This window comes from Bos mutus, chromosome X (genome assembly GCF_027580195.1).
Source record: "Bos mutus isolate GX-2022 chromosome X, NWIPB_WYAK_1.1, whole genome shotgun sequence".
NCBI lineage: Eukaryota > Metazoa > Chordata > Mammalia > Artiodactyla > Bovidae > Bos > Bos mutus.
The window spans coordinates 130,370,660-130,397,581 of record NC_091646.1 but is presented as its reverse complement, the minus strand read 5'-3'; the positions used below and the strand labels follow the sequence as shown (position 1 = coordinate 130,397,581).

At 42.2% G+C, this 26,922-nt stretch overlaps 1 protein-coding gene and 1 long non-coding RNA gene across 3 annotated transcripts in view; one reads left to right on the top strand and one right to left on the bottom strand.

The window, feature by feature from the left end:
* LOC138986347 (uncharacterized) overlaps window positions 1-26,922 on the top strand; it is a 182,591-nt gene that overhangs the window by 77,834 nt on the left and 77,835 nt on the right. The window lies entirely within an intron of this gene.
* Window positions 481-7,164, bottom strand: LOC102276268 (allergen Bos d 2). Its single transcript, XM_070366158.1, has 6 exons — window positions 6,891-7,164; window positions 6,240-6,379; window positions 5,981-6,051; window positions 4,311-4,418; window positions 3,226-3,327; window positions 481-641 (listed from the first exon to the last, which is right to left on the bottom strand). The coding sequence occupies exons 1-6, from the start codon at window positions 6,969-6,971 to the stop codon at window positions 481-483; spliced, it is 663 nt and encodes a 220-aa protein (XP_070222259.1). The 5' UTR covers window positions 6,972-7,164.

Sequence of the window (26,922 nt, the reverse complement as noted above, 5' to 3'; positions counted from 1 at the left end):
CCTGAGTGAGCAGTAGCTTCATTCTTCCCGGGGGCTATTAGTAGCTGCCCTCTGCACTGCTCTGGTAGCAATATTGACACCTTCCAACCTGGGGGGCTCATCTTTCAGGGTCATATGTGTTTGCCATTTTATACAGTTCATGGGGTTCCCACAGCGAGAATACTGGAGTGCTTAGCCACGCCCCACCTCCAGTGGATCACCTTCTGTCAGAACTCTTCACTATGACCCCTCTGTCTTGGGTGGCCCTACACGAAATGGCCCATAGCTTCCCTGAGTTATGCCAGCCCCTTCAGCATGCAAGGCAGTGATCCACGAAGGGAGTACAGCTTATTCGTTAACCCGCCATTGTTGCATTTTCCGTCAACAACTCGAGTCGACGGACACCAGTATCTTGATCTTGGACATCAGGCTGTGCTTGTTACATGCATTCAGAGTGCACACAGCTTACAGTGAGCCCTGGCAGGGTCCGGGCCCAGTGCCCTATTCTGTCTTGCCTCTCACTTCACAGCCGCTCAGGTGCACCCAGCCTTCCACATCCTCATGAATCAACCAGAGGTCTCCAGAGTGGTCTAGGATGGTGTCATCTTTTTCACCTCCCTTATGCATTTTTCCTGGTGTGTTGTCTGGTCCAGTGGCATGACCTACAGGACACCCATGATGCTTCTTTTGCCCATCAGTTGGCACCAATCAATGACTATTACTTTGAAAAATATCTGATGAGCAACTTCTGTGCAGAGCTGTAGGTAACTCTGCACCTGCATTGCATCAGCATCAAAGTGTCTGCTTTTGGGGTTTGAGATGGAGAGTAGCCCCCACTGTAGTCGGACATCACAGACCCTGTGCTTTGTAAATACCATCACTGCCCTTTCTTTAGTAAACACTGTTCACTTTGGTTGTATGTGTGTGTGCTCAGTTCATAAATCGTGGCTGACTCTAGCGACTCCATGGACTGTAGCCTGCCAGACTCCTCTGTTCATGGATTCTCAATCCAAGAATACTGGAGTGGGTTTCCATTACCTTCTTCAGGGCATCTTCTTGACCTAGGGATTGAATCTGCATCTCTTGCATCTCCTACATTGCTAGGTATATTTTTTTACTACCGCGCCCCCTGGAAGCCATGTAAGACTTCATTCTGCAACATCCTGACTGCCTCCTGCAACCCCACAGCAGATGAACACTGCATGACACCATCGTTGAGTTGCTTTCAGGTTCCACTTAGGACAGGTCAGAATAAGGTATCTGAAAACCAATCCCATTTCTCATGTGACAACTGATCGGAACCTCATTTCACCATATAAAACTACCTTCAGTGGTTTATTCTCTCATCTCACAGAAACACTGGCAGGATTCACACCATGCATCCTAAAAAGAGTTATTTCCTCCTTCGTTGTACACTCAACTTTCTGCATGGTTGAATTTACAAGTTTTGAGTATTTGCAAATATAGAACCTTTGTTCACTACACATATGTGCTTTAATCAATTTATTGATCAGTTTAGGAATCCAGTAACATTAGCAAGAGCCAAGGACATTCATAGTTGGAAAGCCGTGGGTTCAGGGTCATGATTTCCTGGGAGAGAAGAAATGATGATTTCGAAGAAAAGGTCTACCGTCTTCATACAGATGATTGGGACACATTTCATGCTTTGATGCTGCTCTATTCTTGCTTCGTTTTTTTTTTCTTTTAACATGAAAAAAAAGTAAAACATTGTTGGGCTGATTAGCATTAATATGATATTGTGTGGAGCATGATAGAAGCAGTTGCTGCTGGAAGCAGTGGGGAAATTTTCCTACAAGACCCATTTCACAGAAGTTCCTCTGTGTGTGTACCCCTGGGGGTTTTGTAGAATTACCACCTGGTGAAACTAGCTGTGAGCAGTCTGGTATCAGGTCTGATATCGAGAGACACTAAGTTAGGTATTCACAGCTCTTTGAGATACAGGAGATGATATGCTGTGTGACCTGTGCCACTGACATCTTCTGTAGTCTCATTTATCATCATGCATGTTTTGTGGCTGTAAGCTCCTTCATTCACAGTGGGATTCCCCAGCGATCATCATAACTCACAGCTCAGGCCTTCACACCACCTCCATTGTCCTTAAAGCATCTCACTGTGGCTTCTACATCAATGTCAGGATTTAGCTATTCTCATCCAAAGACTAAGGAAGCCCAACCCTTGGACACTTGGCAAGGTGAAGGGTTTTGTCATCCCATTCTTTTTTTTAAATTAATTTTTATTGAAATGTAGTTGATGTTCAGTGTTATGTTAGATTCAGGTATAGAGCAAAGTGATTCATTTATATAACTGTTGCTGCTTTCTCGTTATGTTGTTCCCACTCTTCTGTGACAGTATGGACTGTAGCTTCCCAGATCCCTCTGTTCACTGGAATTTCCTGTCAAGTATACTGGCATCGGGTGCCATTTCCTATTTGAAGGATCTTCCTGACCCAGGGATAAATTCACATTTCCTGTGTCTCCTGCATTGGCAGGCAGATTCTGGAACTCTGAGTCATCTGGGAAGCCCTCACTTACATATATGTGTAGGTAAATGTATCCCTTTTTTCATTCGTCTTCTTAAAAGTTATTGGAAGACGCTCAGTATACTTCCCTGTTCTCTCCAGTTGGTCTCTGTTGTTTATTTTATATATTTTAGTGTGTATCTGCTCATCTCAAACTTGGAATTTACCGCTTGCCTGCTTCCCCTTTGGTAACCGTTAATTTTATCTGTGTTTGAGTCTGTCTCTGTGTTTTATTGGTTCAATCGAATCATATTTTAGAGTCCACACGGAAGTGATGGCATATGATATTTGCCTTTCTCTTTCTGAGTAACTTTACTTAGTAGCCGCATCTCTAACTCCATTCATGTTGCTGCAAATGGCATTTTTCATTCTTTTTCTTGGCTGAGTAGTATTCCATTGTATATGTATCCCATTCTTAAAGCAGTAGAACCCCCCTCCCCCAAAGTGTTAACCTCCTGAGGAAAAAAAATGTGTTGTATGCGTCATATTTCTACTCACCCAACCGCTCTGCACTGTTCTTATGGAGGACAATTGTCTGTGAAAGAGAATGCATAAGAGGGAAAATGACCATTGACATGCCTATATTTCAAAGCTGTATTATTTCAATACAGCTCTTATTAAAGATATCTCTGCCAATAGGTAGTTTGAACGGAAGGTTCTAGTGATGTGTTTTCGTTTCAGAAACCTGTCACCGTCTGGGGCTTTACCTGTTTTGATGAGATTTTCTATATTTTCATTTGGAACCCCCCTCTCACTGTTCAGCTGCTGATACTTCTCAAGTTCTTCTGGAGTGAAACTGGTTCCTTTGGCTGGATTTCATAGCAGACAGGGCAGAAGAGGTGTGTGTTAGAATCCGTTATGGGTGGTAGAGAGTCACCTGACTCCTAACTGTAGTGATCGGGAAGTCTCACCAACACCGCTGCCTTCCACCATCACCTAAAGCCTGCTTTCCAGACAGTTATTTACAGAGATGCCCGAGTGTACACACAGGTCTTCAGATGTGTCCATGGGGGTAGAGTTCACATAGTTAGCACGTTATCACATTCCAGTTCAGAGAACTACTCAGGGAACTACTAGTCATTCAGCTGAGACCTTGAACATCCCCCTGTGAGATGCAATCTTTCATGGGACATCAAAGAAGGTCATGGCAGGTCTGAGACTCAGACTTTCTCCCAACTCCATCACTTCCTGTCCACTTTGTCTACATTCTAGAAGTGCAACCCTGGGGTTTTCATGAACCCTTATGAAATGAATGGGTGTGGGAATGATGGGGAAGTTTCGAAACCACACTAATCCTAGTGAGATGGAACAGGACCCTGTGTTCCTTGCCCACCCTGTCTTTGGCCTGCCTTTTGACTGTGAAATATTTAAGTCAAAGAATAAGTTTAATCAGAGAAATGAGACTGTGGAAAAGCAAAGGAAAACAGTCAAAAGAGACCAAGTAATAATAATGTAGTCATGAAGTAAAGACAAGGACCTGTAGTTCCTCCCAAAGGACAATAGATACTGCTCTGCGTCATATCCTGTGAGCTGTGTGTTAACACATGGACTGTAGCCCACCAGGCTCCTCTGTCCATGGGGATTTTCTAGGCAAGAATACTGGAGTGGGTTGTTATGCCCTCCTTCATGGGATCTTCCCTACCCAGGGATCAAACCCAGGTCTCCCACATTGGGTGTGGGTTCTTTACCATCTGAGCCACCAGTGAAGCCCTATCATAAGGTGTCTGTACCTCTCTCCTTAGCGTAAAAGTACTGATCATAGGAGCTCATCTACATAAGCTACCGTACTTACCAAGGCCTTCAGTCATTTTTGTGATCCTCTCCCCATCATAATTTTCAACATAAGTTACCAGCATGTTTTCTGACACATGAATCACTTCCAAAGTATTGGTACCGTCAACTGTGACAGAAAAAAAAAAAAAAATCAAGCCTCAGTATGATGAACTTCTTTCCTTTTCAGTTGAACATGTTTTATTCTTCTCACGCTCTCTATCGTCTCTTTTCCCTCTGATGGTAAACTCTGTCTCAATGACATTTCTAGTGGTGTATTGTTAAAATCTTTCAGAGAGCGAGTGAAGTAGGAGATCTCTTTCCACAGCCCCCCTCTCCTGAAGATCATCAAGACTTTCAGTCTTCTAGCACTCTATGGATGATGGCAAAGTTGCTTGTTGCAACTATAGTATATTTTGAACCTTAGCCATCTCATACCTGCTCACAAGAGCTGACTGTTATACTTTCAGAAATTTTGTGACCCAATTTGCAAGTACAATCATGGTTAGAAAGCAAGTCTAAAAAATTAGATGAACCTTAGTAAAATGAAAGTTACTACATAATCCAGAGTTATTTCCTAGCCTAAGAGCTAACAAAAGAGGTACAAGATACAAGTAACTGCCTCATGTTGGACATATATACTCTTTAACGATTGCAGATTAGATCCTGTGGCTGCATGTCCACATTCGAAATTAAAATAGTTGCATCAGACCAAGATTAGAGTGCTCTGTTGTATATGTTCTCAATGAAAATGAAACATTGGATCACTTAATGTAATGTCACAGTGTTGATATTAATATTTGAGGATCATTTCCTGTTATTTTCAGCTACAGAGATAGAAATCTGTGAGTGTTGCTTTCAACTTATGCATTGATATTACATTTGAGAAATATTTCTTGTTATTTCAAACTGTAGGGATAGAAGTCTATGCTAAACTCACTTTCAAGGTATGTAAAAATTCGTTGAAATTTTCGCTCTTGTTTCAAAGCGAAGTGAAAATCAGCCAGTCATGTCTGACGTCCGTGAACCTCGGCCTGTCACCCATCAGACTCCCCTGTCCGTGGGATTCTCCAGGCAAGAATACTGGAGTGGGTAGTCATTTCCATCTCCAGGGTACTTCCCAACCCAGGGATAAAACCTGGGTCTCCTACACTGCAGAGCTCTTGTTTTAGCTGTTCTCATTTTGGGGCCTTAAATTAATCATGTCCTACTTATTGTACTTACTAATAAATTTAATATTTAAGAAATTTCTTCATTTTAAGCAAATTTGATCATGTAGATGAAATAAAAGATAGAAACAACTTTGAAAGAGTCTTTGTAATCTTAAGATAGTAATATATATATATGTATATATGTGTGTGTGTGTGTGTATATATATATATATATATATATATATATATATAATCTTATGTGCTTCACCACTCCCAGGGAACATGTATAGTCACCGTTCTGTGGCTTTTTCTCAGAGACCATCAATGGCCACATTCCACCCTTGAACCTCATGCTGGTGTTGTGGGACAGAATTAATTCCTGAAAACTTAAATGGCTTTTCCAGGATTGCATTGGTAATGAGTAAAGGAAGCAGTCCACCCATCCAGACATCTGGTTGTCTTTGATGGAACCGAGGTTATCCAGCTGAACACGTTGCATGGTTTTGGGAAGACAGCCCATCGGAAAAGCTGGAATACTCACATTCTAGGACGTACACATATCCTTCTTGTCTCTTTGCCACTTCTGTGAGCAACAGGCATGTGCCCTGGTCCCTGAAAAACCAACAGACAAGACATTCCTTCTCACCATCTATTTCCCAGTGCTTGAGGACACCCTTGAATAGAGTTTGCACCCTCAACTTCACAGCCATTACCCACACCCTTCACTGCATGTTGGAGCCCGGACCCCATCTCCAGAGTCAGCAGTCTCCTTGCTTTCCATTAAGGAGGATTGTGCTTACTTGAGATAAAATGTAATGGAGAGGGATTCACAGTCATTGATACATTCAATCCGACGATAGTAATTCCTCAGTGGGCCTCCTTCCACAATCTTATCCTTGTTATCTGCAGCTGCGTAAATGATGCGCCACTCTCCTGGAATCTAAGAAGGAAGGTCTCCTTAAGCATCAGTCAATATCTCTTTTGCTTACTCACCAGTACACAGCACCACCTTTGCTTCTGCGTTTCACACAGAAGAGAAGTAAATTCAACCTCATTAAGCAGAGTTCTACCCCCTATCTTGTTGAATACCATGTCATGAATTCATGATTCCTATTCGAGCAGAAAGCATAGAATTCAGGGTTTTTTTTAAATAAAACGTCATGATTGGCCATGACTCTCTGAATGATAGCATATTAAATTCGTTGTGTTTTTTTTTTTTTTTTTTTAGCCTATAGACTAATAAGATGAAGAAAAAATAAAAAGACCGGATAGACAAATGGTTGTATTTTTATCAGGTAGTTACATGGACCCCGGTATGTATACAATCTGTTCATACATATAAATGAGTTTATCTCTTACATCTACACAAAAACAACCACACACACACACACACACACTCACACACACTCAAACAAGCAAGACCTTCTAGGAGATGACCTCATTCTGCATACCTTTGAGGGGTCTATCTCAGCTGGAGTTTCCTGGGCAGCGCAAACCAGTCCAAAGAGGAGGGTCAGGAACACGGCCTTCATCTTGGGATTCTCGTAGTCCTATTAGGAAGCTGAGCCTATCCCAGCTGTTGGAGAGGTTGTGAATTGGTTGCACTTTTCAAAGGATACGTCTCTTGGCAGAATACACGATCATCAAACAATGGTTAATCATCCGATGTGGCTACATAGACGTCATCTTCCCATATCCTGGATGGCAGCTGAGCTTTTTTTGTGGTTTTCTGTGGTTCTTATACAGATATTTATTTTTAGAGAAGTTGAAGTGGATCTGGACATTAAGTCTTAAGAGCAAATCAGAAATCACAGAACACTTGAGGTATTTCCAGGACAGTGTTTATATTCTTGTCCATCACCCAAGAGTCCAGGACACATATCCTCAACCTCTGTGTTATTTCTTTCACATTGAAGAGGTCTATTTAAGCTTAATTTCTAAAAGTACAGATGACACTGTCTGGTTTAAGAAGATAAATATGAGTTGTCTCTACAAGGAATCAGTTATCAGGGCCTTCCTCAGAAGAGTCTGCATTTTTTTATATTGAAATTGAAATATAGTTGATGTACAGTATTTTTTGTTACAGGTATACCATATAGTGGAGAAGGAAATGGCAACCCACTCCAGTATCCTTGCCTGGAGAATCCCATAGACAGAGGAGCCTGGTGGGCTACAGTCCATGGGGTCACAAAGAGTCAGACATGACTGAGCGACTTCACTTTCACTTTATACCATATAGGTATTCATAATTTTATTGCTCCTTTTGAAGTTACAAGTACGTAGGCTTTTTTATTGCCCATGTTGTACAGTATATATTTATACATTATTTATTTTAACATGGTAGTTTCTACCTCTTATTCCACTCCTCCTGTCTGAACCTACCACTTTCCTTCACCCCACTGGTCACGACTGGTTTCTTCTCTGTATCTTTTTTTGTTATGTTCTGGAGTTTGTTTCATTTTTTATTTTGCACATGTAAGTGGAATGCAACACTTTGGCTATCCATTCTTTTATTTTTTCTTCATCTTATTTTTCTGTAGGTTTATAAAAAACGTAATTATCATTCACTGAGTCATGAACTGTCACAGTCGTTTGCCATGATATCATACAGTACTTGTCTTTCTCCATCTGACTTAATTCATTTAGCATAATACCCTAATGTCCATCCACATTGCTCTAAACTTCACATATTAATGGTTGCCAAGTATTCCACTGATTTGTGTATGGATATACACAGGTACGTCTGTGTGTATATACATACATAGATGTTCAAGCTGAATTTAGAAAAGGCAGAGGAACAAGAAATCAAATTGCCAACATCCATTTGATCATCCAGACAGCAAGTGGGATCCAGAAAAGCATCTGTGTATGTGTGTTAGTTGCTCAGTCGTGTCTGACTCTTTGTGACCCCACAGACTGTAGCCCACCAGGCTTCTCTGTCCATGGAATTCTCCAGCCAAGAATACTGGAGTGGATTGCCATTCCCTTTGCCAGAAGAACTTCCCAACCCAGGGATTGATCTCTGGTCTCCTGCATTGCAGGAAGGTTCTTTACTGTTTGAGCTACAGGTAGTAAGTCCATCTACTTCTGCTTTATTGACTATGCCAAAGACTTTGACTATGTGGATCACAACAAAATGTGGAAAATTCTTCAAGAGATGGGAATACCAGACCACCTGACCTGCCTCTGGAGAAATCTGTATGCAGGTCAAGAAGCAACAGTTAGAACCAGACATAGAACAACAGACTGATTGCAAGTTGGGAAAGGAGTACGTCAAGGCTGTATATTGTCACCCTGCTGATTTATCTTACATGCAGTGTACATTATGTGAAAACCTGGGCTGGATGAACCACAAACTGGAATCCAGATTGCCGGGAGAAATATCAATAACCTCAGATATGGAGAAGACACCACACATATGGCAGAAAATGAGAGAAACTAAAGAGCCTCTTGATGAAGGTGAAAGAGAATAGTAAAAAACTTGTCTTAAAACTCAACCTTCAAAAAACTAAGATCACAGCATCTGGTCCCATCACATCATGGCAAATAGAGGGGAAACAATGGAAACAGTGAGAGACTTTATTTTCTTGGGCTCCAAAATCACTGCAGATGGTGACTGCAGCCATGAAATTAAAAGACGCTTGCTCTTTGGAAGAAAAAGCTATGACCAAGCTATACAGCATATTGAAAAGCACAGACATTACTTTGCCAACAAAGGTCTGTCTACTAAGAGCTATGGTTTTTCCAGTAGTCATGTATAGATGTGAGAGTTGGACCATAGAGATGGCTGAGCACTGAAGAATTGATGCTTTTGAACTGTGGTGCTGGAGAAGACTCTTGAGAGTCCCTTGGCCTGCAAGGGGATCCAACCAGTCAAACCTAAGGGAAATTAGTCCTGAATATACATTGGAAGAACTGATGTTGAGGGTGAAACTCTAATAATTTGGCCACCTGATGTGAAGAACTGATTCATTGGAAGAGACCCTAATGCTGGGAAAGATTGAAGGTGGGAGAGAAGGGGATGACAGACGATGGCATCGCCAACTCAATGGACATGAGTTTGAGCAAACTCCAGGAGATGATGAAGACTGGGAAGCCTGGCTAGTTGCAATCCATGGTGCTGCAAAGAGTCGGATATGACTGAGCGACTGAACTGAATTATTGCATATACTTCCTATGCTTCTTTGAGCTTCCCAGGTGGTGCTAGTCGTAAAGAACCCACCTGCCAATGCAAGACATGAGTGCAGATTCCATCCTTGTGTTGGGAAGATCCCCTGGAGAAGGAAATAGCAGCCAAATTCAGTGTTCTTACCTGGAGAGTCTCATGGAAACAGGAGTCTAGCGGGCTACCGTCCCTGGGGTCACAAGTGTTGGACATGACTTAGTGACTAAACCATCATCACCATGGTTTCCTTATATATTTTATCTAATTTTAATGAAACATTTTCAACAGGAGCCAGTTTTCATCTTGTACCCCACTCAGGGATCCCTCCCAAATTTGTCTCTCCAATTTAATTTTTCCTTTAGGTTATAAGCTACAGTCAGTGCAGTGTCTGAGATTTCTGCCTTACATGCAGCCCCTGACCCTGAGATCCAGCTTCTTTCAACCATCCTCCTGCCTGTTGATGCATTAGGCAAACTAGATTAAAGAACCTATGGGCAGCCACTCTCTAAATGACACTGTCTTGGGCAGTTTGCTCCCAGGATGACACCAGCACTATGATGATCATCAGTTCACTTCAGTCGCTCAGTCATGTCCGACTCTCTGCGACCCCATGGACTGCAGCATGCCAGGCCTCCCTGTCCATCACCAACTCTGGGAGTTTATTGAAACCCATGTCCATTGAGTCGGTGATACTTTCCAACCATCTCATCCTCTGTTGTCCCCTTCTTCTCCTGCCCTTAATCTTTCCCAGCATCAGGGTCTTTTGAGATGAGTCAGCTTATCGCATCAGGTGGCCAAAGTATTGGAGTTTCAGCTTCAGCATCAGTTCCTCAAATGAACATTTAGGACTGATTTCCTTTAGGATGGACTGGTTGGATTTCCTTGCAGTCCAAGGGACTCTCAAGAGTCTTTTCCAACACCACAGTTCAAAACCATCAGTTCTTCAGCACTCAGGTTTATTTTTAGTCCAACTTTCACATACATACGTAACTACTGGAAAAACCATAGCCTTGACTAGACAGACAGTTGTTGGCGAAGTAATGTCTCTGCTTTTTAATATGCTGCGTAAGTTCAGTTCAGTTCAGTTGCTCATTTGTGTCCGACTCTTTGAGACTCCATGAATTGCAGCATGCCAGGCCTCCCTGTCCATCACCAACTCCCGGAGTTTACTCACAATCATGTCCATTGAGTCGATGATGGCATCCAGCCATCTCATCCTCTGTCGTCCTCTTTTCCTCCTGCCCCCCAATCCCTCCCAGCATCAGGGTCTTTTCCAATGAGTCAACTCTTCGCAGGAGGTGTCCAAAGTATTGGAGTTTCACCTTTAGCATCAGTCCTTCCAATGAACACCCAGGACTGATCTTCTTTAGGATGGACTGGTTGGATCACCTTGCAGTCCAAGGGCCTCTCAAGAGTCTTCTCCAACACCATAGTTCAAAAGCATCAATTCTTTGGTGCTCAGCCTTCTTCACAGTCCAACTCACATCCATACATGACCACTGGAAAAACCATAGCCTTGACTAGACCAACGTTTTTTGGCAAAGTAATGTCTCTGCTTTTTAGTATGCTATATAGGTTGGTCATAACTTTCCTTCCAAGGAGTAAGCGTCTTTTAATTTCATGGCTGCAGTTACCATCTGCAGTGATTTTGGAGCCCAGAAAAATAAAGTCAGCCACTGTTACCACTGTATCCCCATCTATTTTCCATGAAGTGATGGGACCAGATGCCATGATCTTAGTTTTATGAGTGTTGAGCATCTTCTTTTAGGATTTGAAATAGCTCAACTGGAATTCCATCACCTCCACTGGTTTTATTCATAGTGATGTTTCCTAAATCCTACTTGACTTCACATTCCCAGTTGTCTGGCTCTAGGTGAGTGATCACACCATCGTGATTATCTGGGACTACATGGGAAATAGATGGGGAAACAGTGTCAGACTTTATTTTTTTGGACTCCAAAATCACTGCAGATGGTGACTGAAGCCATGAAATTAAAAGACGCTTACTCCTTGGAAGGAAAGTTATGACCAACCTAGATAGCATATTCAAAAGGAGAGACATTACTTTGCCAACAAAGGTTCGTCTAGTCAAGGCTATGGTTTTTCCAGTGGTCATGTATGGATGTGAGAGTTGGACTGTGAAGAAGGCTGAGCGCCAAAGAATTGATGCTTTTGAACTGTGGTGGTGGAGAAGACTCTTGAGAGTCCCTTGGACTGCAAGGAGATCCAACCAGTCCATTCTGAAGGAGATCAGCCCTGGGATTTCTTTGGAAGGAATGATGCTAAAGCTGAAACTCCAGTACTTTGGCCACCTCATGCGAAGAGCTGACTCATTGGAAGAGACTCTGATGCTGGGAAGGATTGGGGGCAGGAGGAAAAGGGGACGACAGAGGATGAGATGGCTGGATGGCATCACTGACTGGATGGACGTGAGTCTGGGTGAACTCCGGGAGTTGGTGATGGACAGGGAGGCTTGGTGGGCTGCAATTCATGGGGTTGCAAAGAGTTGGACACAACTGAGCAACTGAACTGAACTGAACTGAAGATCTTTTTTGTACAGTTCTTCTGTGTATTCTTGGCAAGTCATCTTAAAATCTTCTGCTTGTGTTGGGTCCATATCATTTCTGCCTTTATTGAGCCCATGTTTGCATGAAATGTTCCTTTAGTATCTCTAATTTTCTTGAAGAGATCTCTAGTCTTTCCCATTCTGCTGTTTTCCTCTATTTCTTTACATTGATCATTGAGGAAGGCTTTCTTATCTCTTCTTGCTATTCTTTGGAACTCTGCATTCAAATGGGTATATCTTTCCTCTTCTCCTTTGCTTTAGGCTTCTCTTCTTTTCACAGCTATTTGTAAGGCTTCCTCAGACAGCCATTTTGCTTTTTTGCATTTCTTTTTCTTGAGAATGGTCTTGCCTCCTGTCTCCTGTACAATGTCACAAACCTCGTCCATTGTTCATCAGGCACTCTGTCTGTCTCATCTAGTCCCTTAAATGTATTTCTCACTTCCCCTGTATAATCATAAGGGATTTGATTTATCTCATACCTGAATGGTCTAGTGGTTTTCCCTACTTTCTTCATTTTAAGTCTGAATTTGGCAATAAGGAATTCATGATCTGAGCCAGAGTCCTCTCCCAGTCTTATTTTTGCTGACTGTATAGAACTTCTCCATCTTTGGTTGCAAAGAATATAGTCAGTCTGATATTGTTGTTGACCATCTGGTGATGTCCATGTGTCGAGTCTTCTGTTGTGTTGTTGGAAGAGGGTGTTTGCTATGACCAGTACCTTCTCTTGGCAGAACTCTATTAGCCTTTGCCCTGATTCATTCCATATTCCAAGGCCAAATTTGCCTGTTACTCCAGGTGTTTCTTGACTTCCTACTTTTGCATTCCAGTCCCCCATAATGAAAAGGAGATCTTTTGGGGATGTTAATTCTTGAAGGTCTTTTAGGTCTTCTTTGAACTGTTCAACTTCAGCCTCTTCAGCATTACAGGTTGGTGCATAGACTTGGATTACCATGAATTTGAATGGTTTGCCTTGGAAACGAACAGAAATCATTTTGTTGTTTTTGAACTGCATCCAAGTACTTCATTTACAACTCTCTTGTTGACGATGATGGCTACTCAATTTCTTCTAAGATGGCAAGACAGCAGGTCGGGCAAGTTCGCACTTAGAATCAAACCCTGTTCCTGCCAGAGACTCTCAGAGGGCCCAAACAAACCTTGTGCTCACCAGGACCCAGACATCCCACCGAGACTTAGACAGAACTGTATTTGAGCATCTCCTGTGGAGGTACATGTCAGCTGTGGTCCACCGCAGGGACAGGGGCTCTGGGTGTGGCTGTGGCATAAATCCTCTTGGAGGAGGTCGCCATTAACCCCACTATAGAGAAGCCAGAACTTACAAAGCCTGGGAAATAGACTCAGAGGATACAATAGAATCTTGTTCACCAGGACCAAGGAGAAATGAACAGTGACCCCACAGGAGACTTGCCTGTGGGTGTCTGGGAGTCTCTGGGGAAGGCATGAGTCAGTGTTGGCCTGCTGCAGGGTTGGGAGCATAGACTGTAGCAGTGCATGCCTGGGATCTTTTAAGGGAGTTTACCATTACCTTCATTACCTCCACCATAGTTTGAGTGAAGTGAAGTGAAGCCAGTCAGTCATATCTGACTGTTTGGGACCCCATGGACTATAGCCCACCAGGCTCCTCAGTCCATGGAATTTTCCAGGCAGGCATACTGGTGTGGGTTGCCGTTTCCTTCTCCAGGGGATCTTCCCGACCCAGGGATCGAACCTCGGTCTCCAGCATTGCAGGCCGATTATTTACCATCTGAGCCACCAGGGAAGCCACCATAGTTTGGCCCGTGGGTTCGGCAGTGGTCAGCCACAGGGTCAGGGACTCTGGGTATGGGTGTGGCATTAATCCTCTTGGAGGAGGTCGCCATTAACCCCACAATAGAGAAGACAAAACTTACATAGGACTAGGAAATAGACTCAGAGGACACAACAGAACCTTGTGCACCGGGACTCAAGAGAAATGAACATTGACTCCATAGGAGACATGCCTGTGGGTGTCTGGGAGTCTCTGGCAACGGTGTGGGTCAGTGTTGGCCTGCTGCAGGGTTGGGGGCATGGACTGTAGCAGTGCATACGTGGGATCTTTTGAGGGAGCTCACCATTTTCTTCATTATCTCCACCACAGTTTGGCCCCAGGTAAATAGCATGGAGGGAACACAGCTCCACCCATCAACAGAAACTGGATAAAAGGTTCACTGAGCATGCCCCCCCCATCAGAACAAGACCCAGGATGCCCCTCAGTCAGTCTCTCCCATCAGGAAGCTTACCCTTCTCCATCAGAGGGCAGACAAACTGAAAACCACCATCACAGAAAACTAACCAATCTAGTCGCATGGACCACAGCCTTGTCTAACTCAATGTAACTATGAGCCACGGTGTGTAGGGCCAACCAAGACGGACGGATCATGGTGGAGAGTTCTGACAAAATGTGGTCTACTGGAGAAAAGTGAAAGTGAAGTTGCTCAGTTGTGTCTGACTCTTTGCGACCCCATGGACTGTAGCCTACCAGGCTCCTCCCTCCATGGGATTCTCCAGGCAAGAGTAGTGGAATGAGTTGCCATTTGGCAAACCACTTCAGTATTCCTGCCTTGAGAACCCCATGAACAGTATGAAAAGGCAAAAAGATATGACACTGAAAGCTGAACTCCCCAGGTTGGTAGGTGCCCAATTTACGCTACTGGAGATCATATTTATGCTACTGGAGATTAGTGGAGAAATAACTCCAGAAAGAAGGAAGAGATGGAGCCAAAGCAAAAACAACACCCAGTTGTGGATGTGACTGGTGATGGAAGTAAGGTTTGATGCTGTAAAGAGCAATATTGCGTAGGAACCTGGAATGTTAGGTCCATGAATCAAGTCCAATTGGAAGTGGTCAAACGAGATGGCAAGAGTGAACATTGACATTTGAGGAATCAATGAAGTAAAATGCACTGGAATGGGTGAATTTAACTCAGATGACCATTATGTCTACCTCTGTGGGCCAGAATCCATTAGTAGAAGAAATGATGATCGTGGTAATAATAAAAAAGTAAATGCATGGATCCTGATTAGAGCTGTAAAATACAGAAATTGAACTAGACCTGTGTTACTGAACTGAACTCTATAGCTGAACTGAAAGAAGAGTTTTCAAAACTCTTGGTTGAGATGTAACTGATACACAACAAAAACTCACATATTTCTGATTGTACAGTTGATAAACTTTGGATGAATAGAGCTGTGAAAGCTTTTCCCGGTTAATATCTGCGTATATCTTTCAGCTTCAAAACTATCCTTGGGCTCCCTGGTCATACTTACTCCTGCCCTTTTCAACCACCTCCCCCAGCCCAGACTTGGGAACCCACTCCTCAGTTTTCTGGCACAATAGGTTAATTGGTATTCTTTAGAATTTTTCAAACATTGAATCTGTGTGTGTGTTTCTGGCTTATTTCCCTCAGCGTGTACGTTTGAGTAAATACCTGTATTTTTGTATTCCCATTGGCCCCGCATAGTGTCTTCAGGGTATGTCCCACTCTTATTCTTTGCAGTGTTGATGGATACATGCTCATAGACAGGTTTTCTAAGGAACTAAGCTGCTCGTCTGCTGGGTCGTCACGTAGAGGTGGAACTGCTGGGTCTCAGTGCATCCTGCGTCTTGATTCCTGCCAGCGGGAGACGAGGATCGCCGTTGCTGTGTCCTTGCCAGCGTTCAGTGTGCCCAGCTGTGTTCAGTTTAGATGGTATGATAAGTGTGTGGTGGAATGCAGCTACAGGTGAGATTTCCATTTCCCGAATGAATACAGAGGGGCGGCTGCCACTTGTCATTTCTCTTCGCAAAGTGTCTCTGCAAATCATTTGTTCATTCCTGAGTTTATTAAGGTTTTATTTTTTATGAAGTTTGTAGGTTTTTAAGATATTCTGGATATGAGTCCCTTTTCAGATAGTGATGTGCCAATATCTTTTCCCCCCGTTGCTGGCTTCTCTTCTGCTTCCTTAAGGCTGTCAATATTTTGATTGAGGCTTGGTGATTAACACTGTGTTCCCAGTGTGGGATCCTGCTTGGTGCTTATCCTAATCAGTAACTGTCTAAACTTTGGCCACAGAGTATCCACGTGCGTTTTACCTCTAGAGTCTTTCTTGCTTTCTGTCTTACACAGGTCTGTGAGTCTCTCTGTGTTAGTTGTAAAACATGTAGCAATGCATGGGATGAAGTGATTATTATTATTAACATTTTTGTCATATGTATTTCCAGTTTCTCCAACAGTTTTCCCTATACGATATTTTTACTGAATTTCCTTTATTACTGTATCCAAAATCTATTTGTCTGTATATTCCTGTCCCTTGCCCAGGAGCAGATTTGGCTCTGTTTTGGTTTGTATTTCCCCACTGTAGATTCCTTCCTTTGGGCAATGTAAAGACAGTCAGAGGATGAAGGTCATATGACTAGCCTTCAGCAAGTCTGTGTCAAAAGCAAAATGTTCTCGGTTCACAGGTGAGGTGAAGTCGCTCAGTCGTGTCCCACTCTTTGCGACCGCATGGACTGTAGCCTACCAGGCTGCTCCCTCCGTGGGATTCGCTAGGCAAGAGCACTGGAGTGGGTTGCCATTTGTGAAAATAGTATTTTCATCCATTTATGGATCTTAGAGTATTGTATGTATGTTTTGATTTTCACAAAGAGTGCCTGAAATAGCAAGACATTAGTTTTGCTACATTTTGGAGCCAAAAGAAATAATCCTGGAGTAAATGCTGCCTGCAGAGTTTTCAACAGAAGTAGAGATTTGCTTTCAAACATAAGGCTTTAATTGACTTAAGTTCTACTTTCTTTTTTTTTGTATGTGTTTTTCTGTTTACTGTGTTATCTGAAGAGCTCATGTGATTTAAAGAAAGAGGTAATGACGAGCATGGTGACTGTGATTAGTAGGATTGCACATATACCAGTCAGTTGATTCAGAATTTTAAGTGTTTTTATCTCTAATATACATAGACACATAGACACATGGGCTGACTACGTGAGGAGACAGATGTGTTATTTAACTTGTGTCTCATGTAAATCACCAGTGACATTCTTTCTCTGACACTACCTTCCTGCTCCTTAACTCCCTGGAAAGTCCTAAGAGTTCATATATCCAATGGATTAAGTGATTAAACTTAATCCACTTGTGATAGAGGATCCCTCTTCCCAGGGCTTCCCTGGCGGCTCAGAGGTTAAAGCGTCTGCCTGCGATGTGGGAGACCTGGGTTTGATCCCTGGGTCGGGAAGATCCCCTGGAGAAGGAAATGGTAACCCACTCCAGTATTCTTGCCTGGAGAATCCCATGGACAGAGGAGCCTGGCAGGCTACAGTCCACGGGGTCGCAAAGAGTTGGACATGACTGAGCGACTTCACTTAACTTCACTTCAATTGGATAAAGTTCCTTGAAAGTAATTTTTCAGATAAAACATTTTTTTTTTCATTTTTTAAAAAATTTTATTTTATTTTTAAATTTTACATAATTGTATTAGTTTTGCCAGATATCAAAATGAATTCGCCACAGGTATACATGTGTTCCCCATCCTGAACCCTCCTCCCTCCTCCCTCCCCATACCATCCCTCTGGGTCGTCCCAGTGCACTAGCCCCAAGCATCCAGTATCGTGCATCGAACCTGGACTGGCAACTCGTTTCTTACATGATATTTTACATGTTTCAATGTCATTCTGCCAAATCTTCCCACCCTCTCCCTCTCCCACAGAGTCCAAAAGACTGTTCTATACATCAGTGTCTCTTTTGCAGTCTCGTACACAGGGTTATTGTTACCATCTTTCTAAATTCCATATATATGGGTTAGTATACTGTATTTATGTTTTTCCTTCTGGCTTACTTCACTCTGTATAATAGGCTCCAGTTTCATCCACCTCATTAGAACTGATTCAAATGTATTCTTTTTAATGGCTGAGTAATACTCCATTGTGTATATGTACCACAGCTTTCTTATCCATTCATCTGCTGATGGACATCTAGGTTGCTTCCATGTCCTGGCTATTATAAACAGTGCTGCGATGAACATTGGGGTACATGTGTCTCTTTCCCTTCTGGTTTCCTCAGTGTGTATGCCCAGCAGTGGGATTGCTGGATCATAAGGCAGTTCTATTTCCAGTTTTTTAAGGAATCCCCACACTGTTCTCCATAGTGGCTGTACTAGTTTGCATTCCCACCACCAGTGTAAGAGGGTTCCCTTTTCTCTACACCCTCTCCAGCATTTATTATTTGTAGACTTTTGGATCGCAGCCATTCTGACTGGTGTGAAATGGTACCTCATAGTGCTTTTGATTTGCATTTCTCTGATAATGAGTGATGTTGAGCATCTTTTCATGTGTTTGTTAGCCATCTGTATGTCTTCTTTGGAGAAATGTCTATTTAGTTCTTTGGCCCATTTTTTGATTGGGTCGTTTATTTTTTCTGGAGTTGCGCTGTAGGAGTTGCTTGTATATTTTTGAATTTAGTTGTTTGTCAGTTGCTTCATTTGCTATTATTTTCTCCCATTCTGAAGGCTGTCTTTTCACCTTGCTAATAGTTTCCTTTGATGTGCAGAAGCTTTTAAGGTTAATTAGGTCCCATTTGTTAATTTTTGATTTTATTTGCAGTATTCTGGAAGGTGGGTCATAGAGGATCCTGCTGTGATGTATGTCAGGGAGTGTTTTGCCTATGTTCTCCTCTAGGAGTTTTTTAGTTTCTGGTCTTACGTTTAGATCTTTAATCCATTTTGAGTTTATTTTTGTGTATGGTGTTAGAAAGTGGTCTAGTTTCATTCTTTTACAAGTGGTTGACCAGATTTCCCAGCACCACTTGTTAAAGAGATTGTCTTTAATCCATTGTATATTCTTGCCTCCTTTGTCAAAGATAAGGTGCCCATATGTGCGTGGATTTATCTCTGGGCTTTCTATTTTATTCCATTGATCAGTATTTCTGTCTTTGTGCCAGTACCATACTGTCTTGATAACTGTGGCTTTGTAGTAGAGCCTGAAGTCAGGTAGGTTGATTCCTCCAGTTCCATTCTTCTTTCTCAAGATCGCTTTGGCTATTCGAGGTTTTTTGTATTTCCATACAAATTGTGAAATTATTTGTTCTAGCTCTGTGAAGAATACCGTTGGTAGCTTGATAGGGATTGTGTTGAATCTATAAATTGCTTTGGGTAATATACTCATTTTTACTATATTGATTCTTCCAATCCATGAACATGGTATATTTCTCCATCTATTAGTGTCCTCTTTGATTTCTTTCACCAGTGTTTTATAACTTTCTACATATAGGTCTTTAGTTTCTTTAGGTAGATATATTCCTAAGTATTTTATTCTTTCCGTTGCAATGGTGAATGGAATTGTTTCCTTAATTTCTCTTTCTGTTTTCTCATTATTAGTGTATAGGAATGCAAGGGATTTCTGTGTGTTGATTTTATATCCTGCAACTTTACTATAGTCATTGATTAGTTCTAGTAATTTTCTGGTGGAGTCTTTAGGGTTTTCTATGTAGAGGATCATGTCATCTGCAAATAGTGAGAGTTTTACTTCTTCTTTTCCAATTTGGATTCCTTTTATTTCTTTTTCTGCTCTGATTGCTGTAGCCAAAACTTCCAAAACTCTGTTGAATAGTAATGGTGAAAGTGGGCACCCTTGTCTTGTTCCTGACTTTAGAGGAAATGCTTCCAATTTTTCACCATTGAGGATAATGTTAGCTGTGGGTTTGTCATATATAGCTTTTATTATGTTGAGGTATGTTCCTTCTATTCCTGCTTTCTGGAGAGTTTTTATCATAAATGGATGTTGAATTTTGTCAAAGGCTTTCTCTGCATCTATTGAGATAATCATATGGTTTTTATTTTTCAATTTGTTAATGTGGTGTATTACATTGATTGATTTGTGGATATTGAAGAATCCTTGCATCCCTGGGATAAAGCCCACTTGATCATGGTGTATGATCTTTTTAATGTGTTGTTGGATTCTGATTGCTAGAATTTTGTTAAGGATTTTTGCATCTATGTTCATCAGTGATATTGGCCTGTAGTTTTCTTTTTTTGTGGGATCTTTGTCAGGTTTTGGTATTAGGGTGATGGTGGCCTCATAGAATGAGTTTGGAAGTTTACCTTCCTCTGCAATTTTTTGGAAGAGTTTGAGCAGGATAGGTGTTAGCTCTTCTTTAAATTTTTGGTAGAATTCAGCTGTGAAGCCGTCTGGACCTGGGCTTTTGTTTGCTGGAAGATTTTTGATTACAGTTTCAATTTCTGTGCTTGTGATGGGTCTGTTAAGATTTTCTGTTTCTTCCTGGTAGAGTTTTGGAAAGTTGTACTTTTCTAAGAATTTGTCCATTTCTTCCACGTTGTCCATTTTATTGGCATATAATTGTTGATAGTAGTCTCATGATCCTTTGTATTTCTGTGTTGTCTGTTGTGATCTCTCCATTTTCATTTCTAATTTTGTTGATTTGATTTTTCTTCCTTTGTTTCTTGATGAGTCTGGCTAATGGTTTGTCAATTTTATTTATCCTTTCAAACAACCAGCTTTTTGTTTTGTTGATTTTTGCGATGGTCTCTTTTGTTTCTTTTGCATTTATTTCTGCTCTAATTTTTAAGATTTCTTTCCTTCTGCTAACTCTGGGGTTCTTCATTTCTTCCTTTTCTAGTTGCTTTAGGTGTAGAGTTAGGTTATTTATTTGACTTTTTTCTTGTTTCTTGAGGTGTGCCTGTATTGCTATGGACTTTCCCCTTAGGACTGCTTTTACCGTGTCCCACAGGTTTTGGGTTGTTGTGTTTTCATTTTCATTTGTTTCTATGCAAATTTTGATTTCTTTTTTGATTTCTTCTGTGGTTTGTTGGTTATTCAGCAGCATGTTGTTCAGCCTCCATATGTTGGAATTTATAATAGTTTTTCTCCTGTAATTGAGATCTAATCTTACTGCATTGTGGTCAGAAAAAATGCTTGGAATGAATTCTATTTTTTTTTTCATTTACCAAGGCTAGCTTTATGGCTCAGGATGTGATCTATCCTGGAGAAGGTTCCATGTGCGCTTGAGAAAAAGGTGAAATTCATTGTTTTGGGATGAAATGTCCTATAGATATCTAGGTCTAACTGGTCTATTGTATCATTTAAAGTTTGTGTTTCCTTGTTAATTTTCTGTTTAGTTGATCTATCCATAGGTGTAAGTGGGGTATTAAAGTCTCCCACTATTATTGTGTTATTGTTAATTTCTCCTTTCATACTTGTTAGCATTTGTCTTACGTGCTGTGGTGCTCCCGTGTTGGGTGCATATATATTTATAATTGTTATATCTTCTTCTTGGATTGATCCTTTGATCATTATGTACTGACCTTCTTTGTCTTTTTTTTTAGCCTTTGTTTTAAAGTCTATTTTATCTGATATGAGTATTGCTACTCCTGCTTTCTTTTGGTCCCTATTTGCATGGAAAATCTTTTTCCAGCCCTTCACTTTCAGTCTGTATGTGTCCCCTGTTTTGAGGTGGGTCTCTTGTAGACAACATATGTAGGGGTCTTGTTTTTGTATCCATTCAGCCAGTCTTTGTCTTTTGGTTGGGGCATTCAACCCATTTACGTTTAAGGTAATTACTGAGAAGTATGATCCCGTTGCCATTTACTTTATTGTTTTGGGTTCGAGTTTATACACTGTTTTTGTGTTTCCTGTCTAGAGAATATCCTTTAGTATTTGTTGGAGAGCTGGTTTGGTGGTGCTGAATTCTCTCAGCTTTTGCTTGTCTGAAAAGCTTTTGATTTCTCCTTCATACTTGAATGAGATCCTTGCTGGGTACAATAATCTGGGCTGTAGGTTATTTTCTTTCACCACTTTAAGTATGTCTTGCCATTCCCTCCTGGCTTGAAGAGTTTCTATTGAAAGATCAGCTGTTATCCTTATGGGAATTCCCTTGGGTGTTATTTTTTTTTTCCCCCTTGGGTGTTATTTGTTGTTTTTCCCTTGCTGCTTTGAATATTTGTTCTTTGTGTTTGATCTTTGTTAATTTGATTAATATGTCTTGGGGTGTTTCTCCTTGGGTTTATCCTGTTTGGGACTCTCTGGGTTTCTTGGACTTGGGTGATTATTTCCTTCCCCATTTTAAGGAAGTTTTCCACTATTATCTCCTCAAGTATTTTCTCATGGTCTTTCTTTTTGTCTTCTTCTTCTGGAACCCCTATGATTCAAATGTTGTAGCGTTTAATATTGTCCTGGAGGTCTCTGAGATTGTCCTCATTTCTTTTCATTCGTTTTTCTTTTATCCTCTCTGATTCATTTATTTCTACCATTCTATCTTCTAATTCACTAATCCTATCTTCTGCCTCTGTTATTCTACTATTTGTTGCCTCCAGAGTGTTTTTAATTTCATTTATTGCATTATTCATTATATATTGACTCTTTTTTATTTCTTCTATGTCCTTGTTAAAGCTTTCTTGCATCTTCTCAATCCTTGTCTCCAGGCTATTTATCTGTGATTCCATTTTGATTTCAAGATTTTGGATCAATTTCACTATCATTATTCGGAATTCTTTATCAGGTAGATTCCCTATCTCTTCCTCTTTTGTTTGGTTTGGTGGGCATTTATCCTGTTCCTTTATCTGCTGAGTATTCCTCTGTCTCTTCATCTTGTTTAAATTGCTGAGTTTGGGGTGTCCTTTCTGTATTCTGGCAGTTTGTGGAGTTCTCTTTATTATGGCGTTTCCTCACTGTGTGTGGGTTTGTACAGGTGGCTTGTCAAGGTTTCCTGGTTAGGGAAGCTTGTGTCGGTGTTCTGGTGGGTGGGGCTGTATTTCTTCTCTCTGGAGTGCAATGAAATGTCCAGTAATGAGTTATGAGATGTCTATAGTTTTGGGGTGACTTTGGGCAGCCTGTATCTTGAAGCTCAGGGCTGGGTTCCTTGTTGCTGGAGAATTTGCTTGGTATGTCTTGCCCTGGAACTTATTGGCCCTTGTGTGGTGCTTGGTTTCTGTGTCGGTATGGAGGCATTTGATGAGCTCCTGTCAATTAATGTTCCTTGGAGTCAGGAGTTCCCTGAAGTCAGGGTTTGGACTTAAGTCTCCTGCTTCCAGTTATCAGTCTTATTTTTACAGTAGTTTCAAAACTTCTCCTTCTATACAGCACCATTGATAAAACATCTACATTAAAGATGAAAAGTTTCTCTACGGTGAGGGTCACTCAGAGAGGTTCACAGGGTTACATGGAGAAGAGAAGAGGGAGGAGGGAGTTAGAGGTGACCCAAATGAGATGAGGTGAATCAATAATGGAGAGAGTGGGCTAGCCAGTAGTCACTTCCTTATGTGCACTCCACAACTGGACCACTCAGAGATGTTCACAGAGTTATACAGAGAAGAGAAGAAGGAGGAAGGTGACAGAGGTGGCCAGAAGGATAAAAGGGGGGAATGAAAAGGAGGGAGACAGATACAGCCAGTAATCAGTTCCCTAAGTGTTCTCCACCGTCTGGAACACACAGAAATTCACAGTGTTGGGTAGAGTAGAGAGGGGTCAGGGAGGAGACACAGGCGACCTGGTGGAGAAAAAGGAGAGTCCAAAGGGAGAGAGAGCAGTCAAGCCAGTAATCTCGCTCCCTAGTGAAAAATGGGTCCTGAAGATTGGGTTCTTAAAGGTACAAAATTGGTAACAAATACATAAAAGCAAAAATTAAAAATCTAGAGTAGAGTTTGGAATTTCAAAAATACAATGTTAAAGAAAAGAAGAAAAAAAAAAAAAAACAAGGTCAAAAATTATAAAATATATATATGAAGTTTGCTGAAGAAGAAAAAAATAGGGTCTTTTTTTTTTTTTTTTTTTTGCAAAGCAATAGGTTATAAAAGTGAAAATTAAAGGAACAATAGAGGACTTAAAATTTTTTTAATTAAAAAAAAAAGAAAGAATGATTGTAAAAATAATAAAAATATATCTAGGACTTTCTTGGTTTTGTTGTGGGTGTTGTGGGTTCAGTTCATTTTTGGCTAGTTCCTTGGTCAGACTTATATTTCTCAAGATCTATAGGCCCCTTCCTATGTAGTCCGTAGTAACCACAGGGTTTTGATCTATTGCCTGTAGCTTCCAAGGCGTTTCCCTCTGTTATAACTTCTTCTGTTTGCTGGTCTCTTCAGTATCTGGTTTCCGCCCTGACACAAAGGGGACAGTGGAGGACAGTTTTTTTTTTTTTTTTTTTTTGGCTTACTTGTTCAGTCGCGCTGTGGGGAGGGAGGGATGCTGCAAACAAGTAACACTGGTGTGCGCTCGCAGTGCCTCAGCCACACTGGGTCTGCCCCCGCTCACGGCTCATGTAGCCTCCCTGCCCACACTGCTCGGGCTCTAGGTTGTTCCGCCGGGAACAATCCGAGGCCGGCCCTGGGCTGCATGCACCTCCCAGGTCCAAGCCGCTCAGGTTCAGGCACTCGGGTAGTCCTCAGAGGCGCAGACTCAGTTGGGCCTGCGTTTTGTGCTCTTCCCAGGTCTGAGCAGCTCAGGTGATTAGGTGTTTGGCGAACGCCAATGCTGCGACTTATCGCCTCCCTGCCACTCGGTTATCTGGGTGTAAAACCGGCGCACCTTCTCAGGCAGATGTTGACCGTCCCGACCCCCAAGAAGTTTTAGTTAGCAAAGAAGCCTGCTTACAGTTTTATAGATAATGTCTCTCTGGGGCTGCGATTGCCCCCTTCCGGCTCTGGCAGCCTGTCACCGGAGGGGGGAAGGTCTGCAGCCGGCTATCTCTGTTCAGTCCTTTGTTCCGTGCGCGGGCCTGGCGGTCTTAGGTTAGGGCTGGCTTTTCGTGTGGTAGATATCCCACAGTCTGGTTTGCTAGCCCAAATTATTTTGCTCAGATAGCGCTCAGGGTATTCAGGCCAGATTCTTACTCTCAGCGATGCAGCCCGCGCCGCGCCTCCCTGCCCAGCCCCTGCTTGCTAATGGCGGATGCAGGCGTCTGCGCTGCTTCTCCGCTGGGGGGAGTTACCGTAGGGCTCGCAATCTGCGAGTTTTAATTGTTTATTTATTTTTTCTCCCTGTTATGTTGCCCTCTGTGCTTCCAAAGCTCGGCACAGATTCGGCAGTGAGAAGGTTTCCTGGTGTTTGGAAACTTCTCTCTTTTTAAGATTCCCTTCCCGGGACGGAACTCTGTCCCTCCCTCTTTTGTCTCTTTTTTTTTTGTCTTTAATATTTTTTCCTACCTCCTTTTGAAGAGTTGGGTTGCTTTTCTGGGTGCCTGATGTCCTCTGCCGGCATTCAGAAGTTGTTTTGTGGAATTTACTCGACGTTTAAATGTTCTTTTGATGAATTTGTGGGGGAGAAAGTGTTCTCCCCATCCTACTCCTCCGCCATCTTGGCTCCTCCCCAGATAGAACTTTTTAATGGTTCATGTTTCCTTCCTGGTTCCGAATGTTGCTTTCATTATTCAATGTGCAATTGTTTGTTAGAATTTTTAAAACTCTTTTAATGGTGTTTCTCAGTAGTCATACTTCTAATAACCTCTGCTCAGTTTTTTTTTTTTTAATTTAAAAACACAGACTGGGCCTCAGTGCTGTGCTCTGCTTTTCTCTGCACGCAGTTCGAGGGCTTCTCATGGTGACGGTTCTCTCTTTCGGGCTCTTTAGCACAAACACAGTTGATGGAGTGCATGGGCTTGGATGTCGTTCAGCATGTGGGATTTCCCCCGATGAGGAATTCAGTCTTTATCCCCTGCAATTGGAGAAGACAATGGCACCCCACTCCAGTACTCTTGCCTGGAAAATCCCATGGACTGCGGAGCCTGGTAGGCTGCAGTCCATGGGGTCTCGAAAAGTCGGACACTTTCACTTTTCACTTTCATGCATTGGAGAAGGAAATGGCAACCCACTCCAGTGTTCTTGCCTGGAGAATCCCAGGGACAGGGGAGCCTGGTGGGCTGCTGTCTGTGGGACACGACTGAAGCAACTTAGCAGCAGCAGTAGCAGACCCTGCATTGGCTGGTGGATTCTGAACTACTGGACATCTAGAGATGTCCCTCTGCTCAGATCTTTTTGTTTGTGTGTTTCTTAGAATTAGTTTTTGTTTTAGGCTGGCTTCCTTGGGTGAGACCTAAGTGAGCATAGCTTCATTCTTCCCGGGGCTATTAGTAGCTGCCGTCCACTCTTCCCCAGTAGCAATATTGGATACCTTCCGACCTGGAGGGCTCATCTTTGAGTGCCATATCTGTTGGCCTCCTTCGAAGCTCGTGGGCTTCTCCCAGAAAGCATCCTGGAATGGTTTGCCATGTGCTTCTCCAGTGAATCACGTTCTGTCAGAACTCTTCACTATAACATGTTTGTCATTGGTGGCCCTACACGAAATGGCTCGTAGCTTCACTGAGTCATGCCAGCCCCTTCAGCACACAAGCAGTAATTCAGGAAGGGGGTATAGCTTATTCCTCAACCACTACTGGCCCATTTTCTGTCAACAACTTAAGTCAATGGGCACAAAGACCTGGATCTTGGAGTGCCGTGGGTGTTTGTAACATGCATTCAAGGTGCATGTAGCTTACAGTGAGCCCTGGCGGGCTTTGTGCCCAGTGCCCTGTTTTGTCTTTCCTGACACTCCACAGCCTTTCAGATGCACCCAGCCTTCCACGTCCTCTGGAGCCTACCAGAAGTGTCCAGAGTGGTCTAGGAGTGCCATGTCTTTCCCATCCCCCTTACACATTTTTCTGGTGTCTTGTCTAGTCCAGAGTCATGACATGTGGGGTACCTTTGATTCTCCTTTTGCCCATCAGTTGGCACCAATCAATGACTATTACTTTGAAAAGTGTCTGAT

Coding starts and splice junctions, on each gene's coding strand:
- LOC102276268 (XM_070366158.1), bottom strand. CDS start 6,971: ATGAAGGCCGTGTTCCTGACCCTCCTCTTTGGACTGGTTTGCGCTGCC. Junction 3,328..4,310: donor AAAAATGACTGAAGGCCTTG/GTAAGTACGGTA, acceptor TATGAAATCCAG/CCAAAGGAACCAGTTTCACT. Junction 642..3,225: donor AGAAAATCTCATCAAAACAG/GTAAAGCCCCAG, acceptor GGTGTCCTGTAG/GTCATGCCACTGGACCAGAC.